This window comes from Nannobrachium achirus (genome assembly GCF_963921795.1).
Source record: "Nannobrachium achirus genome assembly, chromosome: 9".
Lineage (NCBI taxonomy): Eukaryota > Metazoa > Chordata > Actinopteri > Myctophiformes > Myctophidae > Nannobrachium > Nannobrachium achirus.
In genome coordinates this window covers 30,016,253-30,037,577 of record NC_137818.1, presented here as the reverse complement: position 1 = coordinate 30,037,577, position 21,325 = coordinate 30,016,253, and the positions used below count along the sequence as shown (strand labels likewise).

The window sequence follows — 21,325 nt, the reverse complement described above, 5'->3', positions numbered from 1 at the left end:
ACACACCCCCACCCCACCCTACCCTCAGCCCTACACCTCCCCATCCTTGAATCCCCTCCATGTCCCCCTTCCTTGTCTTCTTTAGGCTTGTCGTCATCTGAATCAGGGCATGTTCGTGTAGAGCTGTACCATTTATATGTTGCCTCCCCCTGCCCTGTATAGCCTATTATGATGATGATGGCTTACTGCTGGAAAAATGCTGGTGTGATTTGGCGATTAAAGAATGTGGTGCTATTAGTAATGTGAGATATGTATCCTTGTTTGTATGCTGCTTCTGCCAGTACCTGCATCTCTAAAATACACGGGAGAGTGTTTTCTGCTGGTGTTTCAGTCCAAGTGTAAAGTGTATCAAAGGGTGCGTTCGGAAATGCGCACCGGTTTTGGTTAGGGTTAGGGTTAGGGTTAGTTTTAGGCATAGTTTTACTGAGGTTAGGGTTAGGGTTAGGGTTGGGTTTAGGCATAATTTTACTGAGGTTAGGGTTAGGGTTAGGTTTAGGCACTCACTACACTGAGCACACACCCGGTGCGCATTTCCGAACGCACCCTTTGATACACTCGGACTGAAACACCAGCAGAAAACACTATCCCAAAATACACACAATGTGTGTTTTCCTTTTTCAAAGATGACAACCTTAACATGGCCCACATTTTTAAAAGCCTTAAATATTTTATATCTTTTTAAAATCGTTCATGTTTTACTCAAGAGGGGGTAACGCTCATCGCACGTTGATGATGTCATTTGTCCAAGAGTGGTCCGACCCTATGGAATGCATGTGTGCATGTCCACCCTTGAGTAAAAATGAACTATTCTAAAATAAATAAAATATGAATTCAAAATGTTTGTTATAGAGGGCAACTATAATGTATTAACTATTAAGGCATATGACTTATTGGCCAAGAATCCTTTTAAAGCTACAAACATTTGTAATAAAGGTAAAAAGAAAAAAAAATGATCCACTACATGTACCATAAATTAATATATAATATATATTAGGCCTATACTAAATTACTGTATACAAAAGATTGTACATATGGCCCCACCTTGTGAGTAAGAGAAACTAGCATGGCGTACACAATACAAGCTGAGACTCTAGTACTGAAGGATAATTGAAATCTGGTGCTATTTGTCTGTCTTGTCAGGCAGGACATGGCAAATCACCATTAAAACTATATTAGTGGATTACTGGAACTACAGTCCAACTGATGGATAGGGATTTACAGAGCCATTTATGGATTGAAAGGCAATATTTCTCATCTGATTGTAGCAGGTTATATTTTTTCCTGGATGCCATGCATTACACTTGCAGGTAGAGCACAAGACAATGAGTAAATAAATGTTAGCTTTCTTTTACACTAGACCTATCTCTGGAATTATGGGAAGACTGGAATCACCCTAGTCTCCTGGAAAGTCTAAAACTGGTGCAGATGGAACACGTCTCTGCTATTTTTAGTGTGCAACTCATTCATACGATGAAGTATAAATCGGTCCAAGTGACCGCAACAAGGATTTTTCTTACGGTATGTGGTATGTTACGCGGGAGACAAATAGAGGCAGAAAACAAAAGAGAGACATAGATTCAGATAGAGAGAAAGTGAGAGAGCTTAAGAGGTATACACAAGTCTACAGCAGTGGTTCTTAAACCTTGAAATGTCAAGGTCTCTCCTTCACTCTGACAGTGGTTCCGTTTGTATATTGTCAGACTTTTAAGGGTCAATTTAGACCCCCCTAGAGGGAACCACTTTGAGAACCACTGGTCTACATGGACATGCAAACACTGTACATGGACATGTTTTGGATTGTGTGTGTGTGTGTGTGTGTGTTTAAAGAAAGCAATCTGCATTTTTATTACATAATTTGTTTATTAATGTTAATGTTTTATCATCATTAAAATATTAGTGTTTTGCCAATTATTTGGGGGCCCACTTGCAATATCCTCACGGCCCACCAGTGGGCCCCAGTCCACAGGTTGAGAACCACTGGCCTACAGTATGTGTAGTGAGAGTGATGAGCAGCAAGGTGTCAGAGGAAACACCCACGCTGATTTAAGGGGTGTAGAGAGAGAGATGAGTGATAGAATAGGACGAGTGAAAAGATAGAGAGACAGGTGAAAACATTTAAGAAGAATTAGAGGGGGGTGACGGAGATGGTGATGGATTCCCCCCATACCCGTGGCCACATAATTACATTCTCCCATTTCTGCCCAGTCAGCAAAGGCACTGAAGCCTGCCTGTATGGGAGCAGGCAGACAGCAGAATCATGCAGGGGAATGAGCACTAGAGGTGGCCTTTCGCCATCAGGCAGAAGAGAAATGACATGCCACAGTACATCATAATGCAAGATGAAATACTGAAACAGCTTGGCTATATTATGCACACATTACAGTATTCATATTTGTCAGCATATGGTCATATAATTGTGTCCCCTTTAGTTGTTGAATTTGTCGTCTGCTTTTACCCATCCAAACTATTGGGTGCTATAAAATGTTTTACATTTGACTAGTCCTTTGCCCCAAAGACCTGAGTAATGACTGTCTCACCTAAAACCTTGGTGATCCTTAACAAATGAATGAGAATCCAAATTTCCGAATAGAGACTATTTATGATGAAAAAAATATGACTGACTAATATTTCAGTTTGTGCAATTTCATTTTAGTTATGAAGTTATGAATATTACATTTCCCTTTTCATCGAGAGTGGAACCTGAGAGGTGGTGTTTCATAATATAAAACTGTCCTAGTTTATAAAATAACTACAGTAGCCTATGTGATGAATATAGGCCTAGTGATGAACCACAGGGACAGCAGAGCATAACCATTAATAGTATATTGATCATACATCAAATGCGGATAGGAAGTAGGCTATACCCAATGAGCTATAGGCCTACTCTCAATATGATTTCACATAGACATAGGCTATTATCTTTCTGGGCACTGGCTATTATCTTCACTGTTTAATGGGTGAATATAGTGGTGTATATGTACATAAAGCTATGCGTATTACAAAAAAAAGTAAAATACGTAAAAAATAAGTTACTTACCGGTATGTCAAAGCTCTAGTCTTGTTTTAGACCTGAGCAGAAAAGTTGAAGCAAGCTCAGATAAAGGATAATTGAGTCACCTGCCTGACCTCCAGCTGTTTGGCCTGTTTTGTGAAAACAGCATGAAGTGTGGCACATTCATTCAACTGACTTATTGACACACTTATCTTCACAAGTTACCACTCTTGTTATGTGAATTAGCCATATCTTGTCATCTTGTCAACTGTGCCCCTTGTTTACACATCAAGTGAAACAGGTTAATTTGTTTGCTTTGAGTATTTGTTGTATTCTGCTGATGCAGTATGTTTACATAATCCAGGGCAGTAGCTAGTGCTTTACAGTGCACAGGCATGGTAGACATTAAAATAACATTTTTTTTAATTCAGATGGTGTGTCAAGAAATATATAAGGCTAAATAAATGCTAATTACTTTTGCCCGTGCACAATGAATTTGATACGGAAGTTAGATTAGTTTGAACACCTCGGTGTTTTCTTAATAATTAAATACGTATGGTGTAGACTATAGTTTATCAATAAAACACTTTTGTCATCACTGTATTGGCTGGCGACTGTTGAGTAAAGTGCGTTTCCTACAGTTGGGCCTAACACGTACCCATAGAACACGTGACAAATCAGCTGACTCTCGCTTTGAGGAAGCAGATAATCATAACAAAACCCGCATTCTAAAAGTTGTATTTCCCGACTGTTTATGATTGTTTGTCATGGAGTCGACCCTCGAACAGCATCTCGATGACACGTAAGTCATTGCCTGACTGTGAGCTACGTAACTTTAATGTCATTTACACAAACTAAGCTAATATTATTTTTGTTTTCTGGCAGCATGAAGAATCCAGCCATTGTGGGTGTTCTCTGCACGGATCAACAAGGACATAACTTGGGCTGTAAGATGGCACCGCATTATTCAGTTAGTTATAACTAGCAATAACTAGTAGACCTATTTGTGCTGTATATGTGAAGTCTGGCATATCCTTTAGTGTGCTACTTGTTTCAATTATTGCTCAGCAAGTTCTTGTCAAATAGCCTAATCTGGAAACCTAGCTGCTATGGCTGGCTGGTTGGCAGGACTACAATTATTGCGACCGTAGGTCGCAAGTTAACTATGAAAACCGGAACTATAAAGCCCGGATCAGAGTCTACGGTGGAGAGCTATCCACCCCAAATTTGAGGTGGAAAGCTTTCCACCTCAAGTCAGAAAATAAGTGCAGGCCATCATAGTCACGGCCCACGGTGAAGTCCTTTACCCCGTCTAGACCGGTTCAGGTCGACCCATCAGTGAACGGGGTGTAGAGCCTGTCTGTCTGATAGTATAAACAGAGAGATGTGTTGGGACTCGCGGTGGAAAGCTCTCCACCGCGAGGAATGATGTAACGTTGTAGTTTCAAGACTCGAAAAGACTATCCACCGCTGACCGACTATGATCCGGGCTCAACAGGGCACATCTTGTCCGCGTATCTCTGTTTGTAGGGTCATGCCTCACACTGTGGTTCTATGGGTTTGTCGCTCTGGCATCATGCTCTGACGTCACTGTGATGTCAGGGGAACCACTCTAAACAGATTGGGTTTGCTGCTCTGAATCATGCTCTGGCTTCACTGTGATGTCACACATAATCCCTTTTATGCCCATATATGGAGTTCCCTGATGTCATCAATATTAATGCCCATATATGGAGGCCACATCGGCCACTTACCACACTAATGGCTGGTTCTACAGACAGGGATCTCCATGTATGGGCATAAAAGGGTATGATGTCAGATGTCATAGATACCATAGGACTTTAACATAACGAATAACTGAGTAAGCATGTTTGGGCTCTCACAGCATACATCTCCATATACAGTACATGGATCTCCATATATGGGTACCAGGGGTCTCCATATATGGGTAACTGGTCCGATATACATCACTGGCCAGATGGCCAAGAATTGGCGCGACCTGGTCACATGTCACCCTGAGGCGTCTTACTAGTTATATCTACCTCTTTCCGCGAGAATTTACTGTAGCATTATTTGCGGGACTCTTCCGGTTAACAGCAGACATACAAGCTCACGTCGCGTCGCAGATGCAACCGTTGTGAGCTTGTAGATCACTCTCGGCTGCGGCGCCGGAAGCTGCCTGCACATTCTGCGCAATGCACGATGGGATGTTGGAAAGTTGTGGACCAGGCTTTCTGGGGGAAAGCCTGGTGTTCGTTCACAACAGGCCGTTTGGTTTCCGCCTAAAGCGCGGAAACCACTAGAAGAAGCGGCGTCGCTTTGATTTGGTTCCCCCCATTTGTTTCCCCAATCCCTATTAAAATGCTCGAGTGGCCTAGTGTAGTCATGCCAGTCACTAACAGTTGGACTAAAAGATGTATATACCAAACAAATTTTTCAAAAGCAAAACTACTCCGCATCAAGGAGTTTATTAGGTAGGCCCTAAAAGTATGTCCTTGATCGCAGGGGAATATTTTGGGTTAAAACTGAATCCGGTTTGATCTTTCCGGCAAATTGTAGTCCTTTGAGTACTACAACATGACGTGTTGTGGTTTCCGCCCCTGACCGGTTACAACCCCGAAGATCCCAGACTAGTTATATAGTATACATGTCTCTCCATAGAGATCTCAGATCCTCAGATCTGTGCAGAAAGAAAACAAAAAACAGGTGTCTGTTGACCTTGGGGGTTAGTGGATGAGAGGTGATTTGCTATGCATCATTGTTTTTCCAGTGCTGTACTGACCTTCTTGTCTTCTCTGCAACTTCCAGGCCGTGGTTCTTTGTCTGATGAGCATGGAGGCATAGTGTCAGTACTGGCCAGACAAGCAGCGACTCTCACCAGAGACCCCACAGATGCCCCTACTGTTTGTCTAGAATCCGACTTAGGGTGAGGAATTATCAGTGATGGTTGCCATATTGGAAAGAAATTGGTCCTCTTCCTTACTTGCTTCACAGGTCTTAGCAATTATTAATTATGTAATTAGGGCACTGTTCCGTTTAGTGTAGCACAGTGTTTCTCATTAGATTTCAAGGATCCCCATAACTCTGAGAGTGTAAAAAGGCCGGCTATTTTTGGCGAAGAGATTTGTTGTAGCGGGGAAAAAGAGGGTGCCAAGACAAGTACCCTGGGGGACAATGGTCAACAATATATAACTTTCAATGTTTAATGCTGGACTAAGCACAAAGTACATGGTATTACAGGAATCACTTCATTGTGATAGGACATTGCAATACATACATACATTCAGACTGCAAACTAACTTTACTCAGACTTTCCCAATAGCATTTAGGCTATTGTAATTCACCAACAACCCATAGCTCTTATGTCAGGACATGGAAACAGTTAAGCTTCCACATTAATTGATTCATTGTTGTCCACGAACCACAATTGGCAACCAACAGTGTTTCATCAAAGTTGAGTTGAGAGTTGAACACTGTTCTTACGGTAGATACTTCTTAGTTAATATTTGAAGTTTTGAACGTTTTCACCTCACCAATTCCTTAGTTTTTATTCTGTTAAGATTGGTGAAGTTATCATCACAACATTTGACGGCAGGTAGGAAGGCAGGTAGGGCACAGCCATAATAATCTGACTCCAAGCCCTGGAGAAGAAACAATAGGGCGGTGGTGGCCCCAGATAATTTCACAAGATAACTGCTGTAATGAGAAGTCCTGTAGCTATCTGTATACATAATAAAGAGCAGAAGGGACAGGACACAACCCTGGGGTGAGGTCCTGTTGTAGGACCTGTGTCCATTCAACAAAACAGAAACCTGCTGAAATCTATCCATCAGGAAGTCTAAAAGCACCAACTGATCAGGTAGTTTAACCACCTATAACCCTAGTTAAAGAAAGGAAAGAAATATGGGTTATACTAAAGAATGACTTAATTTGAGCAGTAGCCTGATGGACAGGAAACAAATGCCACCGTCATCTGTGTGGTGACACTGCCCCCGTGTGGATATGGTGAAGCATGACCTCACCACGTGTACTGAATGTGTCAACACTGCACAGTAGCCCAGATAATAAACACATTCATCATTCAGACATTATACGAATTGGAGAATCACTTGCCTGTTACTTATGGTTTTTCATTTCATAATAACTAGCTCATGGATAGATTGTTACATATGGTACGTGTTACATACATTTTTAATAACTGCCTTTACAGAGAAATGAGAACGAAAAAAACGTTACTGGTACTCGTGATCGCTGTTGGAAAAACTAGGAGAAATGATTGGCTGAATCATACTGGGATGTTGTATCATTATTTACTCTCACTTTTTTTCTCACAGAAATATCCTCGTGAGGACACATGGAACGATCACAGTGGCTGTTCACAAGATTGCATGAAGGCACACTGTCATGAGGGTGTTCATGTAGAGTAATTTATATATAAATAAATGTACACACACACACACATGACACACACATGAACTGATCCTTGAGATGGCTGGTGATTGTCTAGATCAAACCTTTAGTCTTTCTAATAAAATTCAGCATAAAAGACTTTGTCAGTGACATACGTCATGTTAAATGCAGACATGCATATGCTTTTCATTAAAATTTTGTCAGCATGTTGCTTTTTTATTGTATGTATATGAATTTACCTTACACTGCAGTATTCATGCCACCCATAATCATAAATCCAAGGCAGTGTACTGTATAACCACCCATAATAAAAATTTAACTTTTTATCTGTGTTAAGTGTTCATTATTTTCTCCTTTGCTCAACATGCCTAGTTGAACTGTAATTTGTTTTGGCAGGACACTTCGTTGGTAGACTATGAACATGTTAATTAAGATTCTAGTAATATAATATAACTGCCATTAGGCCGTTTTAGTAACAGTTACTGCTTTTATAGCCTAGCTGTCTTTATTTCCTTTGTGTTTGAACATGTTAATTAAGGTTTTTATCAGTATAACGGCAAATAGATAACAGCAGTATAGTAACAGTTAAGTTACACAAATCAACTGAAATGTTTGATTGAATACTTAAATAGAAGTTTGCATAATAAAGGACAGTACAGTTCAGATACCACAAGAAAGCACAATGGCTTGTTTGCATTGGGGTCATTTTTTACCCAATTCATAAATCATGTATTTAATATAACCTTTGCAATGGTCTGCTGCAGTCTCTAGGCAATGTTAGTTTGTTGAGATCTATTATGTACATCGCAGATGACTGGTGATGGAACACTTGCGTTGGCCAATGGGCGCAGCTTTGCAGTGGTGCCTATGCCAGCTACTGCCAGCCGTCCCATCCCAGCATGCGTTCATTGCACCGTCTTTCTGGACTGCACTTCTCCGCAACAAACAGTCTACACCTCCACTGACCTACGTCAGAGGGCGATCCCCTTGATGTTTTGACAGCAGTTTTTTTTTTTCTTCTAAAGAGGTTTTTTAGCTGGGTTGTCACGTGGTTTATCCCCATGAAGGCTTTGGCTTGTGCGACCATTCTCTCACAGGCAGCCAATGTTGTGACTGAGACGCAAGTCCGAGAGGAACCCACTCACTCCAGACTAGACGGCAAAGTTATCATGGCAGGAGCATCCTCCAGGAAAATGGTCCCGCAACAACTTTCTTTTTGCCAACAATCCGTGTAGCATCGACCTTGACAATTAAAAGGATGACACGCGCAGCTTTTTAGCAGGACTCTCATATGACAGCGATATCATAAAAGAATAAAATAAATAGGACATTTATTGAATCACGCGGAAAAAAGTGAGTCAAGGACCGGAGGTGATGTCAGGTATGTGTATTTATTTGCTTTATGCAATATATGCGTTTTAAATCTGATTTAATTAACTTAATAGAAAAAAATTATTTCGCATTAACGCAGATTTTCAACTACCTAATTGTTTTCTGCTGTAGACTTGTTTTTTAAAGCCTGTGTTTCAAAACTAAAGTTTCAACAAAAAAGAGCATGTTGTGTTTGTGACTTCAATGTAGCCTACATTTTCCAAATGCCATTGGGCACATGCATGTTCTACTGTAGGCTATATTTGAATTATGCTTTTCTTTTCTTTTTTCTTTTACTTTCTTTTACTTACTTTTTTTCTTTTTGTAATTTTTTTTCTTTTTTTTACCAGCAATGGGACACATCAGGCTTGCAAATCGAAGATAACAACTGGCTCACAACATTACATTACATGGTAAGAGGCTGAGCTCCCTTTTCAGTACACAGTTCACACTGCTATGGATGCCTGCATGCTCCAGGGATAATAGACTACTAAGCCAAGCTTTCAACCAAATACAGAATTCTTTACAACATAATCTCACAATTCCTTTTTGTTTTTCTTTGTTGCCATAATGTTCTTCATCAATAGTAGGTATGAGTAATACATTGGTGTGCCTTTGAGCCTATGACTGGGCTCTAAAATCCATTATGTCAAATAGGTGATCGGGTTGCCCATATTTGGTGTTTCAGGGCGTCCTTATTAGAGGTCAAGTCACTTTGAGCCAGGCACCATAACACCATGGAGAAAACAACTCCAAGTGACTGAGCGTGGTCATTTGTTCATTGAATGCTACTTTTATTACTACGTACATACACATTCACTACACGGTTTACAGCAATATGCTATGCATCCTGGAGTATTTTAGATTATTATTATTATTATTGATTATTATTGGACCATTGAGTAGGACAAAGACATCTCTATAAAACAGTCTGGATGTATAGATACAGTATAGGGAAATAACACTGATGCAAAAGTTACATGGAAATGCAGAGGACAACACATGTGTGAATGTACAGTGACAAATACCCAAACTTAATTAGAAACGCAATAATTGCAATGATTGCAATGCTTGCGAAGCAATGATTACGAAGTTGCTAATTAGGTTTTGTTTAGTTTGGGTATTTGTCACTTTGTACATTTGCACATGTGTGAATTGTTCTCTGCATTTACCCATTTAACTTTTGCATCAGTGTTATTTCCCTATACTATATCTACAAGTCCAGACTGTTTATAGAGATGTCTTGGTCCTCAATGGTCCAATAATAATAATTATAGGCTATATTTACACAAAACTAAGAATGCACAAAATTAAGATGAAGTTTCCCTGGAAAATAACCTCTCCAGGAACTCAATAGCTACTACCCAAGTAAATCATTTCAGTGTCTTCCAATTCAGTTTTTCACTTGAAGAACTTGAATGGCATCTTTCTTTCATTTGTCTGACCTACTTTTTGTATGGTTTGGCCAAAGCAGATTTTCTTGTCTAACTGTACAAGTCTGTACAAACCCTTAGAGATCAATGGTGTTACTGAAATTGAATGGTATTCTATTCTGTTGTCATCCAAAGACTTTCTGGGAATTGTGGGAGAGGCTGTATACCTGGATTAAGGTTGAGTTTAAAAACAACACTGCTATCTATCTGTAATTATGTCAATACATAGAATTTGGAGTGTATGAGGTTGGTGCGACCCGGAAGGGGAAGAACATATCTGCAAACACTGTTGCATTGGGGCAGCCCCTGCTTTCTGGCCTAGCGAGAGATGGCAATCCCAAAGGGGTGAGGTGTTTTGGCTTGATTCTAGCACCTCAGGGGCTTTACATGTACATTCCATAGCCATACAGTACATTTCACAATTGCTTGCCTGCTTCACTGGGTGCCACCTGTTGGCATCCAGTAGTTGACCGCGCCCAAACATACCACAACAAAGATGGCACGGCGTGTGTGCGTGTGTCCGATCGTCCATCCGTCCCACCATCCACCCATCTACAAATAGGGAGAAATTTTTTCTCTTCTGCAGTACAGGTTTTCAATGTTTTGTGTTTGAATGTGTATGTGTATGCAACTGTAGTATTTTTTCATGAAGGTTAGTTAAAACAGCACCTGTGCATTGCTTTTGGTGTAGAATTTGTTGCTCAGCCACTGGCACTGCTCCAGAGATATCAGGTTGCATAATGAGCAACAGCTAACAGAAAGCAGTGTCCACATGCAATATGGTCTAATGGCCCAATGAAATCCATGCCAGTTCTTTAAAAAAGGATGCTTTTGGTATTATCTGAGAATTAACACCAAACAGAAACAAATGAACATAAACCTTTGGGAAACAAACATATATGCTGCTTGCCATGCATTAAACTTAGACACAAAAGAGATTGACTAGCTTTATAAGGCTTACTTACAGTGTGTTGCTACAATAACATTTTCAAAGTTGCTCAAAACAGGTGAGTCACATTACATACAGCACATTTCACACTTGCTAGCCTGCTGCACTGGATGCCACCTGTTGGCATCCAGTAGTTGACCACGCCCAAACATTGATAGATTGATTGATTGATTTTCGTCCATCCATCCAGCCATCTAGAGAGAATCTTTTTCTCTTCTGCACTACAGGTTTTCAGTGTTTTGTTTGAATGTGTATGCATCTGTAGTAATTATTCGTATTTGAAATTAATATGAACTGAATCACGTCATTGTCCACATGTTTTATGTTGCAGGTGTTTGGTTAACTTGAGGCAACTGTAGATTCAAGTCCCAATTGTCGCGTCAGAGGATGACACTCACAGAATAGGACTTTTGAAACGTCTCTTCTTCTCATCTCCAGAACCTTCAACCATCAACCATGCTACCAAAAGAGCACAACGGGTAAATATCTCTCTTTTTACAGTTTGTGTTGTGGATTTGTTGGGTCATGTAATACAGGCATGTAATATTGTCACCTTTTGACGAAATGTGCCATATCAAATCAGAAATACCGTAGGTCATCTATGTGATTGTGCGGGGGTGGGGGGGGGGTCAACTCAAAATGAAAAAGGGATGTGTTGTGTGTTTGGATGTGTTTGGCAAAAAAGAAAAAAAAAAGAAAGAAAGATTTGCTTGAATCAACTGTCAAGCTGTCAACAAAGACAGAATTAGGCTATGAATACCAGTAAGACTCCCTAATCGGGAGATACAAATAGGCCAAAAGTTTGTTTTACCAAAATCGTCCTGATGGTGGCGCTAGATGGGACAGATGCGTTTTGATTACATGACTGTAGAGATACTGTGAGATTTGTGTGATTTTAGGGCAAAATCTGTAGGAGCAGTGTCCAAAAATGTGTTTTTAAAAAATCGCCCTGAAGGTGGCGCTAAATGGGACAGATCCATGTTGATGAGATGAGTGTAGACATACTGTGTACCGATTTGCGTGATTTTAGGGCAAAAATTGTAGGAGCAGTGTCCAAAAATTTGTTTTGCAAGAATCGGCCTCATGGTGGCGCTAGAAGAGGGCCATGTGAGAAATGAGGGGTGGGGTCTCCGCGCCGCCGAGGCGGACGAATAGGTACCTGCCCCGGCTCTCCCGGTCGCTCCTAGCCCGAGTTAAGGCATTTTATGTGAGCTGCAGTGGAGGGGGTCCTCCACTGGGGGGCGCCACCACTTTTGCTTCCGTTCTGGAGCACCAGGAGTCGGTGGTCCCCGGGAATTCCCCGTGAGCAGCCCCGTTGGGGTGGTCATTTTTGCACATTTGGTCATTTTTTACACCTGGAGCTCCGGGGGTCCTTGGAGGTTGTAGTTTGGCAGGCAAGGTGTTTGTGTGGAAATTTTGGCATGGATGGGGGCAACGGTGGCGGAGATATGAGTAGGGGGAAAGTGTGACGAGTGACGTGACGGAAGGAAGGAAGGAAGGACAGACAGACAGACAGACAGACAGACAGACAGACAGACAGACAGACAGACAGACTGACGGCTGGTGGAGGTTTGGATAGTATGAGAGTGTAAAAGTAACTGCGACCTACAGTCGCAACAACCAGGGCCACAGCCATCCATCAACTTATCACTCACTCCAACATTCACCACCACACCCAACTCTCCACTATTCAACCAACTGCACCTTCTATAGGAATACAAAAAACATAATATATGATACAAGATACAAATAATACAAACATATACAAATTAATAATAGGCTAATATTTAAATATTCCAAAATAATATCCAAATACGAATTAATTCAGAAAATAAAACTCCTTCATTGTTGTTGTTCCATAATGCCTCATATTGACAAGCGGGCAGTTTTCACTTCAGAGTAGCTGGCAGTGTTTGGGGATGGTTCTGAGAAAAGTTAGTTGAGGTGTGGTTACATTGAATTGCTGTCTTAAGGGGAGCACACACTGAACGCGGACGGCTGCACAGCGTCGCGGTATCGACGCACGTGAAGTGGCGCGCGGTAACCCCAACTGGATGCGGCGCGCTGCCACACAGCACATCCATTTCCTCCGGTGGGGAGAACCATGGGAGAACATGTTCAACGCGTGGCAACGCTGGAAAAATAGAACAGCGGAAACCCTATATACCCTGAATCATATCTCTCTACACCAAATGTCTTCACCGGAAATGAAAGTTTATTATGATGGCTGCAAATCTCAAGAATATAGCCATAAAGTGTGTAATACTTTGGTCTGTCCACCCAACCTGTTGGCCCCCAGGTCCCTGGTGCCCAGCTGGCTACTATTTTATTCATACATTCCACTTGTGTATGCAATGTACCTTATACAATGTCCTTTGGACATTGCTGAGTTGAGACGCTCCTATAAGCTTTCGGGCCCACTTGACAGTTTAGACCAGTGGTTTTCAGCTTATTTAATGTCAAGGTCCATTATTTATTCGGCATTTGAGCCACGGACCACCATTTGATGTCATTTAGCCTCTCAGACCCAAAACATGAGAATATTTTGTAATCATTTGATAACATCTTGTCCACAATTCGAAATTTGAAACCAACTGGATTTGGTTTCATTTTACACTCTCAAGAGTTAAAGCTATATAATGGGCCATTTGGTTACCAACTCCATCATTTAGGTGGGGACCACCTAGAATCCCTTCAAGGACCACTGGTGGTCCCTGGACCATTGGTTGAAAACCACTGGTTATAGACCATTTTTGTTCATGGGGATAGTTATCAAACCATGACACAAGGCAAAAGATGAGATTGATTCAATAAAAGCAAATGAGGGTCATCATGGTTTTGTCAATGTGACAATGAGACAACAAGTGCTAATGTCCTTTTTCTACACACTGCCTCACAGTTCTGCATTAGTTTAGAGTCCATGACTGATCCTAGATACTATAGTTTATCTACACATTCCACAGCCTGATTTTTAATGATCATAGTCTTATAAGTCTAAGTTGGGTCATGCTTTCCAAAATGTATAACCATATCCTTTGTTTTGGATGTATTTAGCTCCAGAAAGGATTTGTCACACCAGGTGACAAACTCCTCAAGGACTGGCTGGGCAGTGGCTTCACTCATATTTGGCAAGCAGACAAATCTCACCAACAACATAGGTCCTGTTCTCATATTTACATTGGCACATGTTTGTGTCCAGAATGTAAAGTAAGGGTGAGAGAACACAGTTTTGAGGTGAGCGTGTAGAAGAGCATTGTACTGAAGATCAGTGGTTCTCAACCTGTGGGTCGGGACCGGTCCTCAAATTATTTTGGGGGTTCCCACTCCCCAGATGTTTAACTTAATGTGCAACATTGTTTTCTCACTCAACAGTAAACAAACCAACATAAAGTTTAATTGTATAGAAGGTATACAGTATACACATTTCTAAAGTGACAATTTAAGGACTTTTCAATACCTCTAAAATGACAAGTTAAACATTGGCCAAATTGTCAAATAAAAGAGGCAGAAATTGTGAAAAAAGCAGTGAGCATTTTATGTTCACTATAGAACCGTGTTATACAAAATGTAATGCCTCAACTCTTAGTGCTCGTCAGGGTGGGGGGGTCCCGAATTAAAATATTATTGTTTGGGGGGTCGCGGCCTGAAAAGGTTGAGAACCCCTGCTGTAGATCAACTGATGAAGTTCCATTTACTTTAACCATTTGTGTTCTGTTAGTAATAAAGTCCACCAGGCTGTGACTCAGGGTGAAATGTTTCAACAGCCTCATGACTAAGATGTAGGTTAAAGGCTGAATAAAAGTCATACAGTAACAGCATGGCATGGGTTTTATACCCATTTACGTGTTTAAACGGCATGTTGATTAAGATGAAGTGACAGTGCAGCTGCATCCTCAACTCCTCTATGTGTCCTACCTAGGCTAATTGCATATGGTCGAGTTTGTTCTCTGTTTCTCTTGCAAGCTCTGTTTTCACAAGCTTCTCAAAAGCAAACCAGTAGAATCATGATTAATTTCGATCAAGACTGATCCTGAAACCCTGTTGAGGAGGGGTTTCCCTGCCCATAAGTATGCCATACTGTAAAAGCAAAATGCAGACCGTGTGAATATGGTCATTTATTGAATTTTGAACACACATTTTGCTGGGCCACTCCTCACTCATTAAAGGACCATTCTGGGGTCCTGGCTTATGTTGACGGTTAGGCTAATGCTCAGGTATATGGGTGAAGGTTGGGCATGTACGGACAATAGTAAAGGTTAAGGTTAGGGTTTAGAGAAAGAATGGAAGGTCCTCGGAGGCATATCAAGTCAACGCTGTGGCGGTGGTGGGGAGGGTGGGGGGTGATAGAATGAAAACAGACACAGTAGATTTTCTGAAAAAAGGCAAAATGTTGGAGTGCCTACTGCTTTCATATATTGTAATTTAGTCTTGCACAGCCAATAGCCATAAGATCGGAGATCTCCACCTACTTCTGGGTAAATCTTAATTCAATATATGGGCTAGAACAGCGCAGAGAATAGCCATTAACAAACCTACGCCCAATGCTTTTAGAACCAATCATATGAAGTGATGAAATTAGACACAAAAAAGCAATGATTTATTGCAATATGACAGTAGGGCCACAGTAACATGTATGCTGCTTGCAGTGTGACCAGAGTCAACATTTCTCAATGAGTATGTATGGACAGCGTGTCAAACCACAACCAATATTTTATCACCATACTCCACCATAGAGACGAATAAAATAATGATGCCAATAGTATAGTTGGTGCACATAATCATGATATTATTTGAGACTTAGGCTACCCTCTATTCCTTGACTCTTTCCACATTCTCTGCTAAAATCTTAAATGTTCTGCGTTGCAGACAAGTGTATTCTCCATCCCTTACCATTCAAAGGATCTGGTTCTACGTGAATATGACTAGTAAGATGCCTCAGGGCGACAAGCGACCTCGCCCCACGCCATGTCTTGGCCGTCTGGCCAGTGATGTATATCGGAACAGTTACCCATATATGGAGACTCCTGGTACCCATATATCGAGAGCCATGTACTATATGGAGATACTGTATGCTGTGAGACCCCAAACATGCTTACTCAGTTATTCGTTATGTGAAAATCCTATGACGTCTATGACATCTGACATCATACATACAATCCCTTTTATGCCCATACATGGAGATCCCTGTCTGAACCAGCCACACAGATATGGGCTGTCTTCCTCCATATATGGGCATTCCTATAGGAAGACCTGTTAGATATGGGTACATCAGGGATCTCCATATATGGGCCTAAAAGGGATTCTGTTAGAGTGGTTCCCATGACATCACAACATACAATCCCATACATGGAGATCCCTATCTAAACCATATATGGAGATCCCTTCTCTGAATATCTGACATCACTGTGATGTCACCTGTGATGTCACCTGTGATGTCAATTGTGATGTCACAATGATGTTTCAGGGGAACCACAGTGTCAGGCGTTACCCATACGGACGGATACAGACAAGCTGTGGCGGTTCTGACAGTAAACTGGGACCTATGGTCACAATCATAGATCATATTGATTATATTGATTATCAGATCAGATGATTTAAGGCAAGCGTTTGAGAGGTACATCATATACTGTAAATACCAGTGAATTCTCTAATGGAGGTGTTTTCCATTCCTTCTTTGAGAGTTGTTAATTATGCCACAATAATATGACATTACTACACTATGGTCACTGCTCTTTGCTTAATTTATAGTTTAGCGCACAACTAAAATGACATATTTCAGTTGAGTGTCTGTGTCACTCTGGTTCCTGGTCAGAAGCTTTGTTATGTGCTCCTCCTTGGTGGAGTTCACCTGGTTGCCTTTTAAAGATTATTTGAAGGAATCCTGGAAAGGACAGTGTCAGGAGACAGGAAAGCTACATTAAAGAAGGGTATATGACACAAGATGATCAACAAGACAGACCCCCAAAACAGGATTGAGCAAGTATGTGGAATGTCCAGCTCACTGGGCCATTAGGGTCACTGGAGTTCAACCACTTGTAACCCTGATGCAAGTCTACCCAGTATATCTTGTGACATTAAAAGTAAAATAATCTTTGGCAGCAGTAGTGCTTACAGTATGATCATGTTCTAATGGTGAGTCTGGTGATTCATTTTGTTGCATTAGTTCTAATCCAAAAGGGGGACGTGCTTTTCAATTATTTATTTATTTATTTTGATTAACTTTGTTATTATTATATATTTCTTTAATAAAAAAAAAACTAAAAAAAGTAATTGAAAAAACAGTGCCCTCATGCATTAGAAGTATCAGTCACCAGAAAAAAGGAAGTGTGTTTTCAATTACCCCAGAGGGAGGGGGTGACTTTTTATTTATTTTGTATTAATGCAAGAACAGGAAGAGAAAGGCTAGAGCAGGGATGTCAAACATACGGCCCGCGGGCCGGCAATCCGGCCCCAGGCTTGTAGAGCATACATTTCTGAGCATTTAGGGAAAAAAAGTAAGTCTCTAGCCCATTCCTGTCAAGAGTTATGATTTTTTAAAAGAAGTAACCAACTAATGCTCTCTGCAGTCTAGCTTTCTCTCCCCTCAATCAGCCACCAGGTGCTGGCAATTGAGTTGATTGATTGGAATGTTAAGTGATCAGCAATCTCTCTCTCTGAAGATGACAGCATTGCCAGGAATGGGGGGAAGGGGGGTCTGGCTATGAATATACCTGAACATACCTGCAATATCCGAACTCTACTCAAAGATTACACATATTAGGCATGAAAATTAATGTTAAGAAAATAACTTATTTTTCAAAACTTTGAAAAATAATATTAAGTTTTATTATTCACTGATATTTTCGGAATATTCCATTATTGTTCATTACTCAAAATAAAATAAAATAAAAATAATTATTCTATTATCAAATGATTTATTCTAATTGGCACTTAAACAAATAGCATTTCTCGTACCAAATTTCTTGTAGGCTGCAACACCAATAATGAAAGTAGCTATTTTACTTAATAATGAACACGATTTGGAAAATGATATACTACTATACTGCTAGCTGTAGCAGTGACTGAGACGACAGAAAAAAAAAAAAAAAAAAAAAAAAAACAGAGCGCGAGTGTGCATGCCATCCGATCCGCGGCTGGTTATACCATTGCGGCCCTCATCAAGTCACCTTTCGTCCAATGCGGCCCTCACCCCAAAATGAGTTTGACAAGCCTGGGCTAGAGGGTCTGCACGTGACATCATCATACCAGGAAGTTATGCAGGAATGCCTACTGAGTGGCAAAAAAAAACGACTTTCTGGCCTTGACAGCCCATACATCCAAATAGAAAAGTCCTATCTGATTGCATTAAACGAGGTTAAACGACATTAAACTCACTTTGCCACTCACTTTGCCACTCGATTTGCCATTCACTTTATGCATGCGCATACCCTCTATTAGCTTGGAATCCCCCATTGATCATGTAATTAATTGTAGGCAAGATACTTCTTCCTGCTATTTTAGTTACTTTTCTTGGTACAGTAGCAGTTTAAATTGTGAAGATACTTCCTGCTATTCACAATTAGAAATTTGATATGATCAAAATAAAAATTCTTCTACATTCTCTAACTGTGTAAACTTCTCGTAAATTGAGTAATGCAGATGTTTAAAGGGATATTTCACTTAAAAAAAACTTTTGGTCATTTTATTGTCTAATCAGGCTTTTATGAACACCCTGAACAGATTTTAATTTGCTTGATTCAATATTTAGATATTTGATGTAAATGTTATCAGGCCCTCCAGGCCCAGGGCCTCTCCCAATACACACCCATTGTAACTTCAAACTCCATTTTAACCATGATAAATTCATCAAAAACACCCATTATTTTTTCTGGTGACTCATACTACCCTCCTAATACAATACATTCATTTATTTTTAATAATTCTTTGGGAAAATGGAAAAACATTAATAAAATAAAAACATCTTAAAAATAAATGAAAAAGGTTATCGAAGAAACACAGCCTGCTCACGTATTAAGAGGGTAGTATGAGTCACTAGAAAAAATAATGGGTGTTTTTGATGAATTTATCATGGTTAAAATGGAGTTTAAAGTTACAATGGGTGTGTATGGGGAGAGGCCCAGGAGGAGGAGGGCCTGGTAACATTTACCTGTACATCAAATATCTAAATATTGAATTTAGCAAATTAATTTAGCAAATTACAATCTGTCTAGGGTGTTCATAAAAGCCTGATTAGACAATAAAATGACCAAAAGTTTATTTGAAAGCGAAATACCCCTTTAACAATAATTTAATTGCATTACTCATGCAATACCGCTTTGGCAGCTGGTATTTCTAGAATTCACCAAACTGATTATTCTCTGGATTTGTTATTGATTTAACTTCTACTGTTATTCTAGCACTCCTAAAACTGCACTATACTATATTACATGAACACACCATACTGTAGTGTAGTGATGTCATCTGTCTGTTCAGGTTCGGTACAGGGGTAGGGGTATGAATGTTTGTTTCCAATCGTTTTATTTATTTATTGATTCATTTTTGAGCGGTGCTAACTGCTCCATCTTTCTTTCTTTCTTTCTTTCTTTCTTTCTTTCTTTCTTTCTTTCTTTTCTTTTCTTTTCTTAATAGTTATGTTGTATGTGACACAACACAGATGGGGGCATGTGTTGTTTCTTGGAGAGCAAACCAGGGTCATTATCCCAACTCAGCCTTTAAGAGAGATTGTAACATGAAAGAAAAGAGAGAGAGAGGGAGAGAGAGTGAGAAAGTCTAGGTGGATATTTGCAATATTATGGTGCTAATACCTCACTACAAGCCACTGATCTTAAATCCCCCATCGGCCAAACATTCAGACCCACCGCATATTCACAAGCATGCACTCAAACACACTCTGGGGACAACTTGTGAACAGCACATGGAAGGAAATGCTTTGACTGCAGTACACTGGCCCGATTCATTCCCTACTTAATCCTTTCTGTGCCCGCTGTCTAAAGCCTGATTTACTTTTTCTTACGATGGTGTCTCACTGAAAATAGCCGATCTACAAGCTCACAATGCATCACAACATGTTGTGATAGATTGGCTATTTGGGGTGCAGGATACTGCCGAACGATGAAATTAAGACTTCTTATGGATGTCTGCAACCTGATTTCTACATCGTCGCTTGCAACACTACATACAGGATATCAACCGTGCCGTGGTATATTTAGCTATCTAGATTTGTGTGATTGACATGTTTATAGTTGTTGTGGAAAGATTGCAAAACTGTGTTTAGTTTCAGCGCTGTTTGTGGGTATGGTAGGTATGTGGCATGTTAAGAGATGCCTCTTAAAAGGACTGTGATCGTTTTATACCACCAGGATCTGGTATGAGAATCCCACGCCTTTTCACAGATAATTACAATGAGGGATTTAAAGAATATATATCTGCAGAAAAAGTCAAAGCATTAAGGAGGACAGACTACCTCAGGGGGAAAAGAGGCAAGTTTGAAATTAATTTCCAGGGGCACACTTTGTCTCTTTGTGGGGTGCCAAGTCAAACTACTCCAGAGCTGGATTACAACACAAGCATGACCAAGTCAATCTCATAAATCACTCCACAACAAGAGTGCATATTTGTGTTCACAAAGCCTTATGACCTTAGTCATGACCCTTCTGCACCCCCCCATACGTACGCACAGAACGTACACACGCACGCACACACACACGCACGCACACTCTGCACCCCCCATACGTACGCACAGAACGTACACACGCACGCACACACACACACACGCACGCACACACACACACACACACACACACACACACACACACACACACACACAGACACACACACACACACACACACACACTCACTCACACACACACACACACACACACACACACACACACACACACACACACACACACACACACACACACACACACACACACACAGACTATATCATTATTAAAGTATACAGATGCATACAACCAATACAATCATTCTGCCTGAAGCAGAACAAGAAAGAGAGTAGCTAGGTAAACCTAGTTATGACATCAGTACAAACCACAGGTAACGTAAAAGGTGACAATAGTGTGGTTTCACATTATGTACTTTACGTCCAGGGACTACAAATAGAAATGATCATTTAGCGAAATCTGGCAATATTGTACGGTGTCCCTGTCA

At 40.5% G+C, this 21,325-nt stretch overlaps 1 protein-coding gene across 1 annotated transcript; it reads left to right on the top strand.

The window, feature by feature from the left end:
- The first annotated feature begins 3,679 nt into the window (after nt 1–3,679).
- lamtor5 (late endosomal/lysosomal adaptor, MAPK and MTOR activator 5) lies at nt 3,680–7,726 on the top strand. The gene is made up of 4 exons (XM_080733258.1): nt 3,680–3,794; nt 3,878–3,939; nt 5,801–5,918; nt 7,327–7,726. The coding sequence occupies exons 1-4, from the start codon at nt 3,760–3,762 to the stop codon at nt 7,382–7,384; spliced, it is 273 nt and encodes a 90-aa protein (XP_080589384.1). The 5' UTR covers nt 3,680–3,759; the 3' UTR covers nt 7,385–7,726.
- Nucleotides 7,727–21,325: the final 13,599 nt, after the last annotated feature.

Excerpts from the sequence above, each read along its gene's own strand:
- lamtor5 (XM_080733258.1), top strand. The coding sequence starts at position 3,760 with ATGGAGTCGACCCTCGAACAGCATCTCGATGACAC. Across the intron at positions 3,795-3,877 it reads GAACAGCATCTCGATGACAC|CATGAAGAATCCAGCCATTG; the intron begins GTAAGTCATTGC and ends GTTTTCTGGCAG. Across the intron at positions 5,919-7,326 it reads TGTCTAGAATCCGACTTAGG|AAATATCCTCGTGAGGACAC; the intron begins GTGAGGAATTAT and ends TTTTTCTCACAG.